Below are 21,130 nucleotides of genomic sequence, written 5' to 3' on the forward strand. Positions count from 1 at the left end.
TGAATAGAAACACACACACACACACACACACACACACACACACACACACACACACACACGTTATTCTTAAAATGCCTTTGTTAACTCAGTGACTGGGCACTCCTAATTCTTTCCCTCCTACTCCAGGCCTCTGGCCACTTCCTTGAAAACTTAGATGGCTGGTTGGCTTATCTCCTTAGCCATGCATCCCCTCCTCTCTTCCAGTCTTCCCAATTCTCACTGTGTCCTACCTGAAACTGTTAAGTAACACAAGGTAGGGGCCAGATAGCAAAGTCATGGGTATGTTAGATTCTGATTTAATAGTGTTTTTAGTTTGCTCAAATAGAAATGGCTAAGAGTAGTTCAGCAGTTCAGAGATACTTTAGTATTCAGAAACATCAGAAATCCACAGAGTGTGACATTTAATGTTATTTCATTTTTAAGGATCATTTGACTAGATACATGACTGCTCCTGACAGTGCCCCCTTCACAGTTCAAAGAAGACATTGAGCAACTGTAGGCAGGCATTCAACCCCAGCCCACGAAGACGCCTTGGCAAATTGGATCTTCAGCATGCAACAGCTTGTCAGGTGGCCACAGTCAGCATCAAGGATCCAGTGATCAGAGCAGCAACACACAATACCAAAGGAAAATGGAGACGGCTCTCTTTGCAGCTGGCCTGGGCAGGCACAGGCCTAGATACGAAGCCCAGAAGATAGCAGAGGACCTGTGGGGTCTACAGTGCACACCTTTCAACCCAGCATTTAGGAGGCAGAGGCAGACAGATCTTTGTGAGGCCTATTTGTGGTGAGGGCTACATAGCAAATTCCAGGCTAGCCTGGGCTATATACTGAGGCTCTGTCTCAATACAAAAACAATTAGAAAATTTAACAAGTTGTAAAGATAATTGAATACAAAAAGTGGAGGGAAGCACAAATCATTGACTTAGCAGCTGAGATGCTTAAAACCTAAGGTTTAAGTAGAAGTAGGGCAGTCAGCCTAGAACTCTAGCCGGAGTGAAGGAGAACCTAGTGTTTTGCAGGAATCTGTGGGACAGGCCGGTCACAGGCTGTGAACACAGTGCAGGACAAGGAGCATACTGACATACCAAAGAGCTCAGGACCCCAGACACAGAGCTATTGAGTCCCAAGATACCTAGTGTTTGGGGCTGGGGGCTGCAAGTACCCAACAGAGCCTTAGCCAAGATGTGCCACTTCGAGGATTTGTACTTGGTTGGTGGCTTGCTGCTCAGTACCTCCTGCTTGCTCTTTGAAGGCCACATGTTGCTGCTCCCTCTCTATAGAAAGGTCATCTCCGTTGAAGCCCTGTGGTGGGATGGGAGAGCAAAGCACTTATAGAAACTTGCTTGTCTTTTGTGTGAGCCCAAGTTTGTCAAAAGCTTTGGTTCCAACATGTCCCAGCTTCTCAGAGAGGAAACCCAAGACAAGACACAAGCAAAGTCGTGCCAAATATGTGCAGACACTGGCTTCCCACACAGTTCTCCAATAAGAGAAGTCCTGTTTGTCAGGACCCTGGCTCACAGGCTCACCTCCAGGACAAAGGAGCCCACATCTAAGGCAGGCAACAGACCCATTATTAGTTTCTAGTCTTTGGTTTTGCAGGGCTTTGAGTATGTCTAGGCGATGCTGTGGACTTCCCCAGCCAGCTTTCAGAGTGAGTGTGGGTGCCACGCCCCCTCCATTATTGATAAGTACCTGCCGCAGACTGCCTAGCCATCCTAACCTTTCCCCACCTGGCCCAAGAGTGTAATCTTTCAGAAAGAATGAACTTGGAAGTTCATTTCACACAACACACACACACACACACACACACACACACACACAAAATCAAGAGGTTTCGTTTCTTCAGTATTTGTTGAAGGAAGCAATTTCTCCATGACTAAAATGTGGTTTCTAAGTTCTGAAATTATTGTCTCTAAAGACCCATGTGTACTCTCCCAAATTAACTTCTCAGGAATATTACAGAGTGCAATTTTAGCATCACCAGCATGAGCCCTTCATATCTGAAACTTCTGTACTCACTTCCTGTGCCCTGATACACACTTTTCAAAGTCCTCTCCTGGGCATGCCTTGGAGGTGTGCTTAAGTTCCTCTGCATGATCTCATCTTAACTTCAAGCTTGGGAAGGAATACATAAAGAATACAATACTAATTTCATAAGTGAGTCAGCCACTAAGTTATAAAAATGAGAAGAAAGATAGGCAGCTTAGCTGAGGAAATGAAGAAAACCAAAACCACGAAGAGCAAAAAGAACAGAGAAGGGAAGGCAACAGAACTGTGCCATGCTGGGCTCAAGACAGCATGTCTGCAGGTGGCTTTACTTCTGGATTCGTTGTCCAAATACTTACATGAAGTAAGTAAACTGGAGGTTTATGGAAGAAATCAGAGAACTCGAATCTAACTTCATTCAATGGAAAAGCTGTTTTATTGGGGGTTGTAGACGGAAAATAAAATCAATCTATGGAAAGTGCATTTTGATTTTAAGCCTCACAAATCTGCACAGATGATTAGAATGAAGCCTTCTGCATCTGAGAAAATGAGGTTTCAGCTCAGTGAGCACAGAGCTCCCCCCTCCAACAGTCACCACCTTGCCATTACCCTGTGACAGGCAGTCTTTCATTGTCTGGAGAAGCTTGTCCAAGGGATCAAATCAATGGTCACTGGGGACTGGAGCTGAAGCCACATAAAGATGTGGCCTTTATCTCAAGCCACAAACAAGAATGTGTCCCACTGCTCTGATGCCAAACACCAGTGGCCCCAGCTTCTGGGTGTCCAATTTCCTGTATCCAGCAGATGATGCTAAGGCAGACCCCACTGTCTTTCTGGCCATAATGGGCCTGCCACTGATGAGTCCCGCAGCTCTAATGGTGACTAAATACAAGGAACTGGAAGGGGAATCAGAACACGTATGTCAGCTGTCAGGTGGAATGCCGGTACCACCATCTCAGAGCAAAGCAGGATTGCACTGCAACCCAGAAGCGATATGCAAGGCAGTTACTTCTTCAAGTGTGAAAGCCTTCTAGAAACAAAAATGCAGGCACATAGGCATCTAGTACCTAGAAATCATCTGGTTGGCTGAACAAAGCCATATATATACTTTCATCAATTTTTAATCTAACTAGCTATGTTCTTCTCTTTTTGAAATACTAGGGACCAAACCCAGGACCTCAAGCATGCTACGCCAGGACTCTACCAAGCTACGTCTCTAGCCCTCAGTGAGTTTTCAGTTGAGGCTAGATGCCTTTTTGTACGTTGCCTCCTACCTCTGAGCTAGCTCTGCTACTTCAAGTCTGCACTATGATTCCCACTTCTTACACAAAGGTCCCTGAGCCCAGCAGTGGCGGTGCTCCAGTGACACAGTTGGTTAGTGCAGAGTCCTTTGGTGGCCATCAGCGGTGCCGTACAAGTATAGAGTGTTCAGGTAGAAATAAGGACACAGAGGACCTGACCTGCCTTGCCTCAGGACAGAAATGGGTGGGGTACGGCAAAAACAAGAATTATGTTTACAGGTACTCTGTTTTAAAAAAAATCAAATTATAAAATTTATCAGCTGTCATTGTTATAGCAACATTGTTATTTCAAACCAAGTTTAGCTCTGACAATCCTGATGAAATCTGAGAGTCCGCCATGTATGAAATCATAAATATGCGCGTATATTTTTACAGCAGTCTTGGAAGAATGAAGACTTCTTTGAAGCCCTTGAGCCCCGTCCCCTTCTGTTCCAGCTGCCTCTATGCTGCAAATACCAGGAATCTCAAGAGCTGCCAATGTTCAGTCACCTTCACCCTGGCCTCCTTTCTGAGTCTGTCCCCAGGGTGGAAATGTGGGGATCTGCCTTAGTTTTGATGCTGAAGAAAAAAAAAAAAAGAAAAAGTTACATACCCATAGAGTCTCATGAATCAAGTTTATCTTCACACATTCAAATAAAGCAGTGATGGAATATTTATGTGCGACCCAGATGGCAAGTCTACTCAAAAATTATTAATATTTTACTACATACAGAAAATGCAGCCACACACTGACCACATGATCCATTTGGAAGCCAGAACCTTACTTCCCTCACTTGTGGCTTGCTGTCTGTGAGTGTTCACAATTTAAAGTGATAACGGAAATACTTAAGTGCTACGCCTGCCGCCAGCCTCTGCTCTCAGACGCTCACTGTTCTAATTCAACACGGCCAGGTTCAGGTGGTACTTTGTCACACTCTGCACTGAGTCAGAGCATGCAGGAGAAGTGAAGGTTACGCATTTCTGGAGTTCACACAATTACAAACTGTAAAAGCAAGTCTGCAAACAACGGTGACCTGGAGCCCAGATTCCTTCCAGGTGCTCTAGCACCTTCGGTAAATATAAACATGGCTTTAGAAACCTTTAAGGAGGGTGTGAAGAAATCGCTGACTGTCACTTGTGCTTGAATGGATTCCCTTAACACTGAGCAGCGGGAGTGAATCAACTTGAAAGTCTTTTTAGTAATCAAGAGATTTCAAGGTATGACCTATTTCCTAGCTAAGTCAAAAACCCTCAGCAAAGATAAAATACAAATCTTTCTACACTTGGGAGAATGCAGTGCAACCAAGAAACCACCTGGATGTGGTACAGAGAAACATCCCTGAGCCACCTCACTTAGATTTTTTCTTTCTTTCTTTCTTTCTCTCTCTCTCTCTCTCTCTCTCTCTCTCTCTCTCTCTCTCTCTCTCTCTCTCTCTTTCTTTCTTTCTCTTTTTTTTTTAATTTATTTTTTTCATGTGTAGGAATTAGGGGCTGCCCAGGCAATCAATTGTCTCCATAATTGTTTAAGTTTTGGAAGCTATGTGTGGTGCTTCCTATATACTCAGGCAATATTTAATTTGTTCTCGGATTTCTGATAGGGTGGAAGACTAGTTATAATTTCATAATCAAACTCAAGTTGTTTAGCATTGAGAGAGGTTACAGAGTGGAAGACGTGGTTTCAGATGATGTTGCAGGCTAAAATCTACACATAATTCAGGGATAGAATCATAAATCTTTAAGTTAGGAATGATGGTAGAGTACTTTATCTTATTGACAAATATGGTGGCTTAGATGTTAACTGTATATCATACTTTATAATTTACATGATTGCTATGGTTTTGTTCAATTTATGTCTGAGAAGAGGTTTTCTTTCTTTCTTTCTTTCTTTCTTTCTTTCTTTCTTTCTTTCTTTCTTTCTTTCTTTCTATCTTTCTTTCTTTCTTTTGACAGAAAAGGTGAGATGTAGGGGGTGGTCCTGATGCTAAGGTCCTGTTCCCCAACTGGTTCTTGATTGATCAATGAAGATGCTAGCAGCCAATGAGCTGGGCAGAATAGGCAAGACTGTTCTTCGGCAGGCAGGCTAGCAGACTTGGGAGACAGGAGATTTGCCACACTTCAGAGGGAGAAGAGGGCACCAGTCATGTGAGATCTCGGGTGGAGTGACCGCTGGCCACTTCCCCGACTGGGCCTGGGGTGGCAGACGGGAGGTGAGAAACACAACTAAGCTGAGGGCAGATTTAGAGTGCTGAGCTAGGAGTGAAAAGTAGGGCACACAAGATAGCCGAGGAAGGCTTAGAAGATCCCGCCCACTGAGCAAAAGCAATAAAAATAAACTAATGTGTGTCTTTCATCCACAGATCCAAGAGAACCTGGGTGGAGCTGGTAGCACTGTCCACCTAGAGCTTAAAGTGAGATAACAAAAAAACTATACACAACACTCATGTATGTAGGTGTTCTGTCTGTGCACCAAGTGTATGCCTGGTGCCTGAGGAGGTCCCAGGAAAGGGGGTTAGATGCCCCAGGATTAGGGTTATAGATTGTGAGCCACCATGTAGGTGCTAGGAATTGAACCAGGATCCTCTGGAAGAGCAACTAGTGTTCTTAACCACTGAGCCACCTCTCCGGGTCCACAAGAGTTTCAATTGGACAGACTCAGACCACTGTCCTTTCCAGATGGCATTGTTAGTTGATTTACCTATCCTGGACTGTGGACTACAAGACTGGCCCACAAGGTCAGATCCATTTTTTTCTTCCCTCTCTTTCAACAGGATCTACATAGTCCAGTCTTGTCTCCAACTGTCTAGGTAGCCAAGGATGACCTTGAGCTCCTGATCTTCCTGATCTACCTCTGGAGTGCTGGGATTAAGGATGTAGACCCCCATGTCTGGTTATGGCTTTCATGAAAACATGGCCTCAGAGCTGGCTGAAGCTGCAAAAAAAGTACAGAAGACCTTGTGGCACGTGGGCACACCTGCTCGAATGATTTTCACACTGTTCCTTGTGGCCAATTTCATACTGATGCCTTTCCTCATGGGATACAGATGTTCTCAGGAGAAGCAGCAAATTATGATGTTGATGACATCTTTGAATCAACAATAACAGCTTCTTTGTCAATCATTGCTCATTTTCTGGTTTTTGTTGTTGATGATGTTGTTTTTGAGAGAGAAAGATGCTCTCCATGTCGCCCCATCTATTCTGAAATTGAATGCGTAGACAGCCTCATTCAAACTCACAGAACTCCATCTGCCTCCGTCTCCAGAGTGCTGGGATTAAGGCGTAGCCACCACACCTGGCTATTCGTGACTGACTCAGTGGTGGCTATGGTGCCGCCCTTCCTGAATCAGCTGACGTTGTCACTGCTCCTGCAGCTGCCACAATGGCTGCAGGCGAGCACTGGGTGGCACTTAGATCGCCAAGGCTGCTTGTTCAATGTGCTTGTAACGAATTCCCCTTTTCAGAAGAGAGCCCACACTCCTCCTAACTGTTGGCCAAATCCCACCTGTCACATTCATTCCTTAGACCAAAAAGAAAGAGTTGGACAGAGATACACTTGCCCAAAAGCAGCAGGAGGACCAAATGTAGTTTAAATGGAGTTCTACTCCAGAGAGCTTCTACCTAAATCATCATTATTGTCTGGTCTCCAGGTGTCAACAATGCTGAGCGAGTCCATTCCACAACCCAGCTAACTCTAAAACCCTATTACACTCTAATTTTAGAGGATCAGTTCTGGCTGGCACAATGACAGGGCTTTTAGAGTTTTGGCCTACTACCCTTCAGCTTCACCTGACATGAAAGGAAGAACAAACTATCTCAAAGACTCTCTGCAGCCGACTCACAAACCAGTCAGAGACTGGGTGACTTGTTCTCACGAATGGCTTTCTTACAGGAGTTTGTTTTGTTGTGGGTACTAGGGGGAACCAGACCTAGGTTAGCACTGTCACAGAGACACATCCGCAGCCTCCTGGAAGAATCTCTTGTTGTTTACACTGTTATTTATTTCTCTGTGTGCTCATGTGAGCAGGCCACAGAACATGTGTGAAGGTTAGCAGACAACTTTCAGGAGTTAGTTTTCTCTTTCCACCACGGGTTCCAAGGCTTGATCTCAGGTCTTTTTTTTTTTTTAATGGTTTTTCGAGACAGGGTTTTTCTGTGTAGCCCTGGCCGTCCTGGCACTCACTCTGTAGACCAGGCTGGCCTCGAACTCAGAAATCCGCCTGCCTCTGCCTCCCAAGTGCTGGGATTATTGATCTCAGGTCTTAAAGCTTGCCAGCAAACACTTCGATCTGTCCAAGCCATCTCACTGGCCCAAGACTAACACCTGTGACTTGGGGCAGAAGACAAAAGTGGAAGAATTCCTGCTTTGTTTCCACACGCTGGTTCTTTCAAAGCCCTGGAGTGTGTCAAGTACATTTGTGTGAGTATGGCTTCCCTACGTGAGCACAGCCCCACCCTTTCCTATCACCCATATCAAGAAGATGATGTCTTGTTCTTCTGTGTTACTGCTTACAGGCTCCAGACAAATATTTGAGATGTCTCTGGGAAGCTCCAGGACACGGTGGCCTGGGTTCACACTGGCTAGGTCATCATGTACATCTGCATGAAGCTAAGAATAAGAAGCATGTGATGGATGCCTTGCATGAGATCAAGTTGAAGTTCACTAGCTTTCAGAAAGCCACAACCCACAGATGTGGGGCTTTACCAGGTTTAATGCAAGTAAATCTGAAGACTTGGAGGCTGAGAAGTAGGTGATGTCCTATGTCCTATGTGGTGTCAGAGCAGGCCCTGCACTCTCTCCCGAATCATGCTCAGTAGTAAATCTTATACTCTACCCAAATAAAGCTTTGAATTTTTATATAAAAGACTGGAGAGATATCAAACGAACTTTAGGAAGTAAGGGAGCAATTCTTCTGCCTAAAGAGACCAGAGCAGATGTGAGAAAAACACATTGTGTTGGGGGTTAGGGGGCAGGGGGCGTGTAGCCAAGACTTATTCTCCAAAGTTTCCTCTGCCTCTCCCTGGCCCCAGGGATCCAGGATCCAGACAAGACTCTAGGGCAAAGCTCACTGTGGACAAGGCCACAGCCATAAGACTAAGTCCTGAAGACCAGAACACAGCTGTGGTGTCTGGACACTACTCCACCACATTCCTTATCAGCTAGTCAGAGTCCACACAAGTCTGGCCCAGCCCTGACCTGCTGAGGCAGAGAAACCCTGTATGAATTACTCTAAAATGAAGTACTTCTAACTTTAACATCCTAACCAAGATTTTTCTTTTTTAAATAAGCAAAACAAGCCAAGTCTGGGGGTTTATGCCTATAATCCAAACACAGGAGGAAAAAGAACAAACAACAAAAACTAAATAAACAAAAGAATAAATAAGCAAAACAGCTGTGCCTAGAGACAGACATCTGTCACCTAGGCCACCAGGGAACAGAGGCAGGTCTGTGATCACAAGGCCTGCTGGGCTAAAGGTCAAGGTGAAGCCAGGGTAAAACTCTGTGAAAAAAGTAAACAAGAACTGGATATACAGCTGGGGGAGAGCATTTGCCTGGCACATACAAGGCTCTAGGTTCAACTCTCATTAATGCACAAATAATACACCCCACACTTCACCTGGGAAAGAAAGCATGGTGTTTGTTTTTCCTCCTTCTAGCTTTTTCTGTTCAACATAATTTCTGTTTCTATCCACTTCCTGTGAACATTCAATTTCATCTTTTGTTACAGCTCAACAACATTCCAGGGTTCATGGACTGCGTTTTCATCATATACTCGCCTACTGATGGGGATCGAGGCTGGTTACTGCCAACAGTGCAGCAATAAACACAAATGTGTAAAATGTCTGTGTGATGTTCACTCAAGAGTTCTTCAGGAGCAGTACAGCTGAAAATGTTTTTAGGACCCTCTGTACCAATTCCTAGTTTTCCAGTGTAAGGAGCACAGTTCAATCCCTGGCACCAAGAGAAAAGGAGTGTTGTAGACAAACCTAAGAGACTGAGCCTATGTGTTACTCCACGGACAATGCATAATTTATCACGCTGACTTGTTATCTAGTTAAGAAAAGATTTATACCAACTGTGAAGAAATAATGAAAGGACTTAAGACTGTGGAGCAGGAAACAAGAATGCTCAAAATCAACACAATACAGTGTAAGCTGGGCCCTTTGTCTCTACACCTGCAAATGTTTCTCACCTTTTTCATTAGTTCACTTCTGCTTGTAAACTGTGGCAGGTCTTCCACTTCAATCCCATCAGCCATTTCCATCACCTTGTCCAGAAGGTCTTTATTGTAACTGCACAATAAAAAGCAGTAAGGTAAAAACCCGGAAGACTCACTGTCACTGCCAGTTAGTAAGAAAATGTAGTTCTTAGACTGCAAATGCTACCCCTAGAATACAGAACTGCTTGCTCACTGGTATGGTCACACTATGCCATCTGAGGTTTAATCAATGCTCCTGCCTCAGCCTTCTCAGTAGCCAGGATACAGATGCGTACATCCGTAGTTCTGTAAAGACTGATTTGACACTGCAGGGGAAACTACAGGTGCCCAGCATACAGGTTCACAAATAGCTCTTCCCGCCTGTGAGTACAGAACTAGGCTTGAAGAATGCCAGTATAGTAGATGTTTCAAGAATTACAAAAACGGGCAGGAGCCATGGCTCGGCAGCCAAGACAGCACTTGAGACTTACAGAGGACCCCGGTTCAGTTTCTACACGGCTGTTCACTTCGGGTCTCAGAGACCTGAGGACCTCTCCTGCCCTCTGAGGACACTGGGTACAAATTTGTTACATATCCATACACATAAAATAAAAATCTTTTAAAAAAAAATTACCAAAACAGAATTTTGGAGAGCTAACAGCAGTTAAGAGCACTTGCTCTCAGAGGACCCAGTTTAATTCCCAGCACCCATGTCAGGTGGCTCACAACTACCTGCAACTTCCATTCCGTGGAATCCAATGCTGTCTTCTGGCCTCCAACAGCATGAGGCACTCATGTAGTATAGGCATGTGTGGACAAACGCCCACACATATAACACTTAAAATAGCTATGAATAAAAAACTAAATTCAAATTACAGAAACAGGAGCACTTATATACTTGGTAGATTCATGGATGAGATTTGAGAGCCAAAAATTGGATTATTTTAAGACACATAGAACGCTGGTCTCATGAAAATAGCACCTTGTGCTCCTTTTGTTCAGTTCTAGTCATCTGTCTGCGCCTGGATCCTGTAAACTGGGATCTTAAAGAGCACCTAAAGGCAGGAGGAAGAATGGGCCTGGGTGTGATGAGTGTGTCTGGCTCAACATCCTCACATCCTGTCTGACAAATATCTAAGATCTGAAACCAAGTAGCTTCAGTACTGGGGGTGAGGCCCAGTGATAGAGACTTTGGATGTGTAAGGGTCTGGGTTTTGTCCCTAGCACAAAAACCAAAAGGTAAACCAAGTGGTTTGGCCTGGAGGGGTCATGTGACTAGCTAGCCACTACAAAACTCAGGTCTGAGTAAGGTTCTCCTCTTCTAACACAACCTCAAGAAACTCTAGAAGCCTGTAAGAGCTTGGAGCTGCATGCCTTTCTGTACACGGGTGCTTAGGTGGATGGTGTTCTAGGATTACCTGGGCTAGGTAATAAACCAGAGGCCAGTCTCAGTTAATAAAGGAAGACTGCCTTAAAAATTAAAAGTCACAAAGGAGTATTAAAAACCTGGTGCCTTTTTCCAGGTGGAATATCTCAAGGCCAGATTCTTGTCTTCCTGGTATGAATGCAATGGCCGGAGCAGGCGGGTTATTGGGACAGCAACAAGAAAGCATGGGTTACTTTCATAAGAGAGAAGCCAAGAGGAGAAAGGGGAGGACAGATTACATCCTGCCTTATCGTGAAAGCCACCAACGGTGAGATATATCACATTCTCTTGCTAGGTGTCTCCATCTAGAGGGGGGGGTCTGCACTTTTGTCATGTGGGTGATAGGAGCTAATGGACTTCAAACACACTCTGAAAAGGAAATTCTCTGGAGTAATAAACAGTAATAAAAATGACCATCGCAATACAGCCGCCTTAGAGCACACCTGCACTGCACTTCCTATCATTTAGCTGCTGTAGTCATCACAACCACTCATTCACAAGAGAAAAGCGAGGCTCAGAGTGGAGATCCTCCCCGAGGGAATGCTAAGAGGGGATCAGTAGGAGGCAGGAGCCAGGTTCAGCGTGGAGCAGTGTACATGCCCAAGCTGAGGGTCGGCAGCTGGGGACAAGGTCAGCCAGCCGTCAGGGATCCGCACCTGCAACCCAGGAAGAGGTGGTTGGCCCAGACCATAGATAAGGACAGCAGCTGGTCCAGGCGGCCGCCGCCGTCGGGTGGGTCTCGGTAGTCAGGCAGGTGGCGCAGGATGAACTCCATGCGCGCTTTCCATTGCTTCTCACTCTCCGAGTAGGAACGGAACTGCTCGGCGAAGTCGGCGGCCTGCCGCACGCCGGAAACTAGCTTCTCCACCGCGGAGGTGGCATCGCCACCCACCATGGCTCCCGCTGCCGCAGCCGCTACCGCTACCGCTGCCGCTGCCGCCGCTGCCGCCGCCGCCGCCGCCGCCGCCAAGGATCGCACCAGCCCGCCGCTTTCCCGACACGCCCCGCGCCGCCGCCGCACGGCTAGAGCGACCGCGGCTGAGCGCGAGTGCTCTGGAGGACTTATCTGGAGCGCCCTCGCGGGGCACGGAGGCCTAGTGAGGCCCACTGCGTGTTACAACTGTTGGGGATCTTGAGGCCCGCTAACGCCGACATAGAGCTGGCAGCTAGCTGGGTGTCTGCTGGGGAGTCTACAATACCCTTTGTGCCCTAGGGTGTTCCCCAGGTATCTGTCTATTCTCAGCCACACCCGAGGCTTGCTGTACATTCTGTGGATCTCCTTGGGGAGTGAGGTCCTCTCTTTTATGGATCCACTGTGGTCTCAACATCTTCACTGAGGTTGTGTTCTCCTTGCTGTATTCATCATCCATCCAATCAGTACCTACAAAGCATTTTGTTTGGTGCCCAGGATGCCCCACTCCAAAGAACTTTGTGAGGGAGGTAGACATTAGGGAAAGAATTGCCCAAGTAAATAGGACGTTGACAAGTCATAAAATTTAAAATACCAAAAAGCTGAAGAAGCAAGGGACCGCTCCAATCTTGGGGATGTGGAAATGGTGGTGGGAAACTGAAGACCAACCTCTTAAGTTCAACCTCTTGGACCCTCATGGTGAAAGGAGAGAACCAACTCCTGAAATTTTTCCTCTGACTTCTCCATGCAAGTTGTGGTACTTTGATGTACACCCCCCCACACACACACACACCCAAACAAATAAATAAATGTAAAAATATAAAATGTAAGGTAAGGTTGAGTCAGAAGAAAGCCTAGAATTCAGGATCTCCAGTTCTAGTGAAGGTCTTAAGTGGTGAGTGGGCTTCAAGACAAGTATTTACCATATACTGTTTGCTATTACAGATCATCCCCCTCCCCTAGGGTCTTACACTGCATAGTCCAGTCTGGCCTACAACTGCTTGCCTCCCTTCTGCAGCTTCTGTTGCAGTGTTAGGAATCCCAGCAGACAGAATTGCAATCCAAACCACAAATGCCAGAGCAGTAAGGATCAGCACCCTGCTGAGTGACATCCCTTTCACTTCAGGAAGACATGGTACTGACATTCCAGCACGGAACATCTGAACCATGCATGAGAATCCAAAGACAGAAACAGCTTTTTCCCAGCAGTCAGCATGTTAACTGGATAATGGCGACCAGCGCTGAGTCCCTGGGATGCGGATGGCATACCCTGAAGAGCTTATTGCAATGGCAGGTTCCCAAGTGAACCCCCAGATACCCAGAGTCAAGGTTCCTGGTAATTCTGATTCTAGCTTCAGCTGACCAGACTCTGAGAACATATGATGAGCCAGGCACAGTGACAGACATCTTTTGTCCCAGCTACTTCATATGACAAGGCAGGAGAATTATTTGAGCCTGAAAGTTTGCTATCCTTATCATTAGAGAAAGACCCTTGTTTCTTAAAAACACTGCGGAGGGTTCTCTGAGCTATATCCTTGGTCCTTTGGTTGTATACTGCAGTGGTTGGTCCAGAAATGAGAACAGAGGGGCTGGAGAGATGGCTCCGCAGTTAAGAGCACTGGCTGTTCTTCTAGAGGATCTGGGTTTGGTTCCCAGCACCCTCATGGAGGCTTACAGCCATCTATAACTACAGTTACTTTGTTTTGTTTTAATAATATAGGCCACAAGCTTAAGATCCTTCTGCTTTAGCCTCCCCAGAGCTGGTAGTTTAAGTGTGTTCCACCATGCTATTTAATTTTGATATAAATTTTAGCATCTCTTTGTTGACTTCTAGAGAAACAGACTGTTGATATTTCATACCGGACCGTGCTGGCTATAGATCAATTGTAGAGTTAACATCGCTAGCGAATCTTCTAGTTCACAGACATGGCAACGATGCATCTCTCTGTTTAGTCCAGCTCTTTGTGCATATGTGCTTCTGTTCTGCTGTTTTGTTTGCTTAGCTTTTGAGATAGTGTCCCTTTCTGTGGTCCAGAGTGTCCTTGAAATCCCAGCCTTCCTGCCGTAGCTTCCTTGATGCTGTGATTACAGGTGTGCTGCTGCTGTGTGTGGGGAGTGGTGTGTGCTTTTTAAAAGCAGATTCTTATGCAGCCCAGGATGGCCTCAAAACTCCTTTGGTAGCTGAGGCTGGCATTGAAATACTGCCCCTTGGACCTCCACTTACCAAATGCTAGGATTGCAGGCATGAGCCAGTATTTCTGGCTTTGTGGTTTGCTGTTTCTGTTTGTTTGCTTGCTTGCTTCTTTTGGATGTGAGTGTTATTAGTAAACATTAGCAGAATGTGGAAGTCAGCACAGGGGAAAGCCTCAGGAGTGAAGGGCCACCACTGGGCCAGGAGATCACAAATGTTGATGTACTTGACCCCACAGACACCAGAGATAAGCTGATTTTCAGCTACTATGACTTCAAATTCATCTGCATTAAATCTGATGAAGTCCCTGTTCTTCAGAAGATGTAGATCTTCTGGAGGCCAGTTAATGTGAACCTGGCCTTTCCCAGGCCCTCAGACACATGCTCCTTATTTTGCATCTTGAAGCCGATAGACATGACGACTTGACTTGTGTGGACCTGTGTTCTGGGGGGGGGGGGGGGGGGGGGTGGGTCCAAAAGTGGTGGGCTTACAGCTCTGCAGCCTAGAGTATGGGTGGCTGAGCTCAGAGGCAAGTATATCCTTCCAAACTCTATCTTGAAGGCCCTCACAACAACCCAGACAAGGTACAGGCTGCACACTCCCAAGGAGCTGCTGCTTGCAGCCATTGCATCCAGGGCCCCAAGAGGAAAGAATCCTGGTCTTTTGGTGCAGAGGTCATGAGTTTTTAGGTCCCATGAACCATGAGATTTACACACCCATTTTCTACTTTGTTCTTTTTTCTTTATTCCTTATATATCTTTTATACCATGTGCTTCATTGTCTTTTCTTTGTTAATTCCAAACATCCATTTACTCGGTGAAAGCAGTCTAAGTAAGGGCAGCAGTGCTGTCTCTCTCTCTTACATGAGCTTTATAGTTCCTTCACATTAATGAACAAAGCAGGTTTAACATGTCACCTATCGATTTGGGAAGAAACATCCTTAGTAACAAATACAAAATACGGAACCCTTCACAAATCTGCGTGTCAGCCTTGCACAGGGGCCGTGCGAATTATGTCCGTATCATTCCAACTTTAGCAAGTGTGCTGCCCAAGTGAGCACATGGTTTCATGTTCTCTATACTTGAAACGTTACTATTCAAGTATTCTTTTAATCTCAACACTCAGAGTAGAAAGCAGGTGGATCTCTGTGAGTTCAAGGCCAGCCTGATCTACAGAGGGCGTTCTAGGCCAGAAAGGGGTTTCTAGTAAGATCCTGCTTCAAAAGCAAAAGCAAAAGCAAAACGAAATAAAAACAGAAAAACCGAAACAAACAAACCCTCCCACTTCCTTTACCTATTTAAATTTTTATTTTAAAGACAGGGTCTTATGTAGCCCAAGCTAGCCTCTAACTCACTGTGTAGTCAAGGATGGCCTTGAACTATGCTGCCTCCACCTCCCAAGAGCTGGGGCGTCAGACGTGAACTACAGAGCCACTGAACTTTGGGCTTCACTGGTTGTGGGGTTTGTTTTTTGTTTTTGTTTAGTTTGGTTGGTTGTTTGGTTTTCTTTCTTCTTCCTTTTTCTACTCCTTCTCTTTTTCTCTTCCTCTTTCTCCCAAGATTATTTTTTGGAATAATCTTACAAATTCTTTGGATTGCAGACCTGAGCTAATTCTAGGAGGTGCATTAGGAGCGAATCTCTCTCTCTCTCAGCCATTCTGTTTATTGTTGGGTTCGCCATTCGGTGGCATTTTGCACATAAGACTCTTCAGAATACAAAGTTTTGGACTTCATTTAAAAAAAATGTTGTGTGTATGGGTGTTTGCTTGTGTACCTCATGTCTGTGTACCTCATGTACATGCCTAGGGCACAAGAGGGTATCAGATCCCTGAAGCTGGAGTTATAGACAGTTTTGAGCTGACATACTGGGAATCAAACCGGAGTCCTCTGTAAGAACAAGTGCTTTTAACTGCTGAGCTACCTCTCCAGACCATACAATTAAAAAAAAAAAAAAAGAAGAAGAAGAAGAAGAAGATTTATTGCCAAATGTGGTTGGTGGTGCTCACCATCAATCCCAGCACTCAGGAGGCAGAGGCACACACATCTCTGTGAGTTTTAAGCCAGCCTACTTTACATAGTGACTTACATGACAGCCAAAGCTACATACTGAGACCCTGCCTCAAAATAAGCAAAAAATGCATTTGTTTATTTTTATGTGTGGGAGTGTTTTGTCTGCACAAATGTAACTGTACTACCTGCCAAGCCTAGTGCCCATGGAAGCCAGACTTGGGCATCGGGTCCCCTGGAACTGGTGTAACAGGCAGTCTGAGTCACCATGTGGGTGATGGAGACTGAACTCAGGTCCACTGCAAGAGCAGCCAGTGCCAAGCATTCTCTCCACAGCCCCTGTGCTATTTTGTTTTGTTTTTGAGAAAAGGTCTTAGTATATAGCCTTGGCTAAGCTGGAACTTGCATGTGCTGTGTAGACCAGGCTAGCCTTGAACTTATTTCAATCTTACTGTGTCTGCCTCCCCAGGTCCAGGATTGCAGGAAGGAAACACCATGCCTGGCTCTTAGTTGTTATTGTGTACCTGGTGACCTTGAACTTCTAAATCCTCCTGCCTCAGCTTCTCAAGTGCTATGGTTACAGAAAAAAAAAATTTTTTTTTTTTGAGTTTTGTTTCTTTTGGGGATAAGGTCTCACTACATATCCCTGAGTGACTTAGAACTTACTATGTAAATCAAGCTGCCCTTAAACTCATAGAGAGACCCCCCTACCTCTGCCTCCTGAGAGCTGGGATTAACATGTTGGTATATAGCTGTCACACTTGAAGGTACATTGAGTGTATGGAATCTTTGGCCCACAGTTTCCTTCCTGTGAATGCCTTGTAGGTGTTGGCTCACTGCACTGCTCCTGGCAGAAGTCAGTGCTGGCTGCCGAGTCCCTTTTGCTCTACCTGGATGGGAATTATTGAATAGGTGGTGTAAAGATCTCCTAACGTCTAAACTCCCATGCCCTTGAATGTCTAAAGCCTGGGGAGTGAAATGGCAAGCCCAGAGGCTCACAGCTCCAAACCTTGATATTCCAGGGCCTATTGCTCCAGGCTTCAGCAGCCAGAGACTCTTCAGGTTGGAGGCTTACTGCGCTGGCTTTAACTACCAGCGGCACTGGCATATGGTTGCTATCGTAACCCTTGGCTGCCAACCGTGAGCAGGAGCAGCGGGCAGCAACATTCAGCCGTAAGCAGCACCTGTTAGTGTGACAGCTCTGGACCTGGGATCCTCAGCTTCCACCGTGGCTCCTGTTCCCTAGCTCAAGCCTAGCGTGCAGACATTCTTGGTCCCTAAGGCTCAGCAGCTCTATGGTTGTTTTCCAGTGATTCTCGCGTTCCGGTCTTCATAGCCTCTGTAGTGTCTGTAACTTCTGCTCCTCACCTGGTGCTCTCTGCGACTCTTCTGTCACTCTCTAACCCCTACTGTGGCTGCCACTGCGGAGACTGCCACCTTCTCAGCTGCTGCTGTCCTGTGGCTGTCTCCACAGTCTCCTCCCAGCTCAGCTTGCTCCACTAATGAGAAAAATAAAAAGTAAGTGAGGAAGGCCACAAGATGGCTCAGCAGGCAAAGGGGCTTACCCCTTGGATTTGGCCCCTGGAATTTGATCCCCAGAATTCATGTAAAAATGGAAGAGCCAATTCTACAGAGTTGTCCTCTGACTTCCACATGTAAACAATGCATACACGCGCACATGAACACACACACACACACACACACAATTTGTTTAAAGTTTAAAAAGAGAAGTAATAGACTGGATGGGGTGGCACAGACCTTTAATCTCAGCATTTGGGAGGCAGAGGCAAGTGGATCTCTGTGGGTTCGAGGCCAGCCTGGTCTACATAGTTAGTTCCAGGACAGCCAGAGCTGCATAGTGCGACCCCGTCCCCCCAAAACAAACAAACAAACAAACAAAAAAAGAGAGAAAAAGCATTTTAATAGACCTAATGTCACAACACCAGGGGGCAGCACAGAAGGCTGTCTTTTGACTTACTCAAAAGTACACTGAACAGCCTGTTTGCACTGCCAGAAGTGGGTAGACAAGGGTGTTTGCACTCTGGTATAATCCTTCATGCAAATGAAAGACTGTATTTCCACCAGTCACAGCACACACAGTCCACAGACGAAAGATCACATCTGTACCAATCACAAGCACTCTTCTGAACCACTACGGAAAGTGTTGACCATCTAGGAAAGCAACGACCCTCAGCCTGGGTAAAAACAACTGAGAATTCACCAAGACTTGCTGTGGCAAAGAATCTGGCTTAAGCTATCTGAAACAGAAGTATCTGGAATAGTGCCTTTTGGAGCTGGAGGAGTGCTTTGGCAGCAAGCAGCTGTGGTTGCAGTGTAGCTTTCTCAAGACATTCGTGAAGTGTTCAAAGCAGCCTGCTGGCATGAGGCTTGTCCAGCTGGCTGCCAAATAGGGGCTGCTTGGCTACTGAGCCTGGGCTCAGGACAGCCTGGGCAGAAGGGAAGCTTCTAACAACTGTCAATTAGAGAGTCAAATTGCACTGACCACAATCATCTTATTGAAACAAAGATAGAAAGAAAGAAAGAGAGAAAGAAAGAAAGAAGAAAAGAAAGAGAAAGAAGAAAAGAAAGAGAAAGAAGAAAAGAAAGAGAGAGAGAGGAAGGAAGGAAAGAAAAGAAAGAAGAGAGGAAAAGGCATTCAAAAGGGAGCTAATAATGAAGACCTATCATTACCATTAACAGTGCTTCAGTTAACAATATGCAATGGAGGCTGGAGAGATGGCTCAGTGGTTAAGAGCATTGACTGCTCTTCCAGAGGTCCTGAGTTCAATTCCCAGCAATCATATGATGGCTCACAACCATCTGTAATGGGATCCGATGCCCTCTTCTGGTGTGTCTGAAGAGAGCTACAGTGTACTCATATACTTAAAATAAATATTTAAAAAACAGTATGCAATGCTTAACTCCTGCCCTGCTGTGGTGCCCCAGGAAGAGATGAGTTCCTCTGATCTCCCTGAGTTGGCAAGAACTGTTCTCTATTGTACACAAAGGACATTGTTGGCTAATTTTCTTATCCTTATGATTAAAATACCCATTAGAACCAGCTTGGAAAGAAGGTTTATTTTGGCTTGTGGGTCCAGAGAGCCACAGATCATCCACTATGGCAGGGACAGCCAAGCATAACACATGGGTTTTTGGCATGCGGTGGCAGCTTGTGGTGGTGGTGGTGGTGGCCTGTCACATCTTGAGCAATCAAGAAACAGAGCTAAGGGCAGAGCCAAAAGCTAATGAAACTTCAAAGGTCTACCTCTAGTGACCTGCTTCTTTCAGTGAGACTCCCATCTCTTAGAGTCTCTTCAAAATAAGGTCAGCAGCTGGAAACAGAGAAGCACAGGCTAGCCCTATGCCCAACCCATAGTACTGGAAGAAATAAATAATGATAATAATGATGATAGCAACAGCAATAATGAAAACTACCTCCACCACCACCATCATCACCACCATCACGACCACCATCACCACCACCATCATCACCACCATCATCATCACCATCATCACTACCATCATCACCATGTTCATCACCATCATCACCACCATTATCAAGGACTCTATGGTTCATAGTTTCAACGATATTTCCATGGACTTGTAATGGGTGTTTTCCTTCTGACAAATTTGGTTTCTCTCCAATTCAAGAGAGAGTGTACACTTTCAAAGGTTTTACTGTGTTTTAACAAATCCCATCAGAAACCTGATACCGACGTTTCCGTATCTCTGGGCTGCGGCTTCCCTTTAATGCTGGTGAGTGGCAGCAGTCACTGGCCTTACATTCTTGACTGTCCAGGGCCATCAATGCTCTCTTGAGCAGTCTGTCTTCTCTTGGTGGCCCAGAGTTCCCAGCATGGAGACATGGGCATAGCTCATTTTATGTCTATCCCTAGAACTTTCAACTCTTCTGTTTTCTGTTCTTTTGTTTGTGTGTTTTGGTTGTTTGGGGATGGCTTTCCTTTTAATTTTGTTGTTTTGACTTTTTTTCCCCGACAGTCTGTTTTAGGTATGTTTACTATTATGGTGATAAAACACCATGATCAAAGGCAAGTTGGGAGGAAAGGGCTTGCTTGGCTCTCACTTCCAAATCACTGTTCATCACTGAAAAAAGCCAGGGCAGGAACCTGGAGGCAGGAGCTGATGCAGAGGCGGTGTGGTGGTGCTGCCTACTGGCTTGCTCACCATGACCTGCTCATCCTCCTTCCTTCTTTCCTCCCTTCTTCCCTCCCTCCATCCCTCCCTCCCTCCCTCCCTTCCTTCCTTCCTTTCAAATATTTATTTATTTTTATTTTATCTGCATTGGTATTTTACCATCATGTATGTCTGCATTAGGGTGTTGGAACTGGAGTTACAGACAGTTACAGACAGTTGTGAGCTGCCATGTGGGTGCTGGAAATTGAACCCAGGTCCTCTGGAAAAGCAGTCTTAACTGATGAGCCGTCTCTCCAACCAATGTGTTTTCTTATAGAACCCAGGACCTCCAGCTCAGGAATGGCATCACCCACAATGGGCTGGGCCCTCCCCCATCAACCACTAATGTAGAAAATGCCCCGCAGATGGATCATATGGAGGCATTATCTCAACTGAGGTGCCCTCCTTTCAGATGACTCTAGTGTGTGTGTCAAGCTGACGTAAGACTAGCACAGGGTTCATTGCAGCCCAAGTTGGTCTCACTCTTACTCTATAGCTCAGGACAACTTGAGCTCTTGATCCTCCTGCCTCCACCTCCCAACCACTATAGTGAAGTCACTATGACTGCTGGTTTGGCTTTTGAGACTAGGTTGACTAAGTAGCTGTCTCAGTTATTGTTCTATTGTTGTGAAGAGACACCATAACCAAGGAAACACTTATAAAGGAAAGCATGGAATTGGGGTTGCCTTACAGTTTCAGAGGTATAGTCCATTATCATCATATGAGGAAGAGAGAGAGAGAGAGAGAGAGAGAGAGAGAGAGAGAGAGAGAGTTGTCATGGGCTTTTGAAACCTTATATCCTACTCCCATTGACACACTTTCTCCAACATCTCCTAATCTTTTCAAATGCTGCCACTCTCCGGTGACTAAGAGTTCAAATTTATGAGCCTATGGAGGCCACTCTTATTCAAACTACCACAGTAGCCCAGGTTGGCTTCAAA

At 45.6% G+C, this 21,130-nt stretch overlaps 1 protein-coding gene, 1 non-coding gene and 1 pseudogene across 2 annotated transcripts; all 3 read right to left on the minus strand.

Moving 5' to 3' along the window:
* Positions 1-2,401: 2,401 nt before the first annotated feature.
* On the minus strand, positions 2,402-11,896 carry Cdkn2aipnl (CDKN2A interacting protein N-terminal like). Its single transcript, XM_034507347.2, has 3 exons — positions 11,545-11,896; positions 9,457-9,556; positions 2,402-3,847 (listed from the first exon to the last, which is right to left on the minus strand). The coding sequence occupies exons 1-3, from the start codon at positions 11,781-11,783 to the stop codon at positions 3,836-3,838; spliced, it is 351 nt and encodes a 116-aa protein (XP_034363238.1). The 5' UTR covers positions 11,784-11,896; the 3' UTR covers positions 2,402-3,835.
* A 2,641-nt stretch (positions 11,897-14,537) lies between these two features.
* Positions 14,538-14,661, minus strand: LOC117712133 (small nucleolar RNA SNORA70; annotated as a pseudogene).
* Positions 14,662-14,942: 281 nt separating this feature from the next.
* On the minus strand, positions 14,943-15,049 carry LOC117712103 (U6 spliceosomal RNA). The gene has a single exon (XR_004607181.1). It is a non-coding gene; the product is annotated as a U6 spliceosomal RNA (small nuclear RNA).
* Positions 15,050-21,130: the final 6,081 nt, after the last annotated feature.

This window comes from Arvicanthis niloticus, chromosome 6 (genome assembly GCF_011762505.2).
Source record: "Arvicanthis niloticus isolate mArvNil1 chromosome 6, mArvNil1.pat.X, whole genome shotgun sequence".
Taxonomy (NCBI): Eukaryota; Metazoa; Chordata; class Mammalia; order Rodentia; family Muridae; genus Arvicanthis; species Arvicanthis niloticus.

Excerpts from the sequence above, each read along its gene's own strand:
- Cdkn2aipnl (XM_034507347.2), bottom strand. The coding sequence starts at position 11,783 with ATGGTGGGTGGCGATGCCACCTCCGCGGTGGAGAAGCTAGTTTCCGGC. Across the intron at positions 9,557-11,544 it reads CACCTCTTCCTGGGTTGCAG|TTACAATAAAGACCTTCTGG; the intron begins GTGCGGATCCCT and ends TTTATTGTGCAG.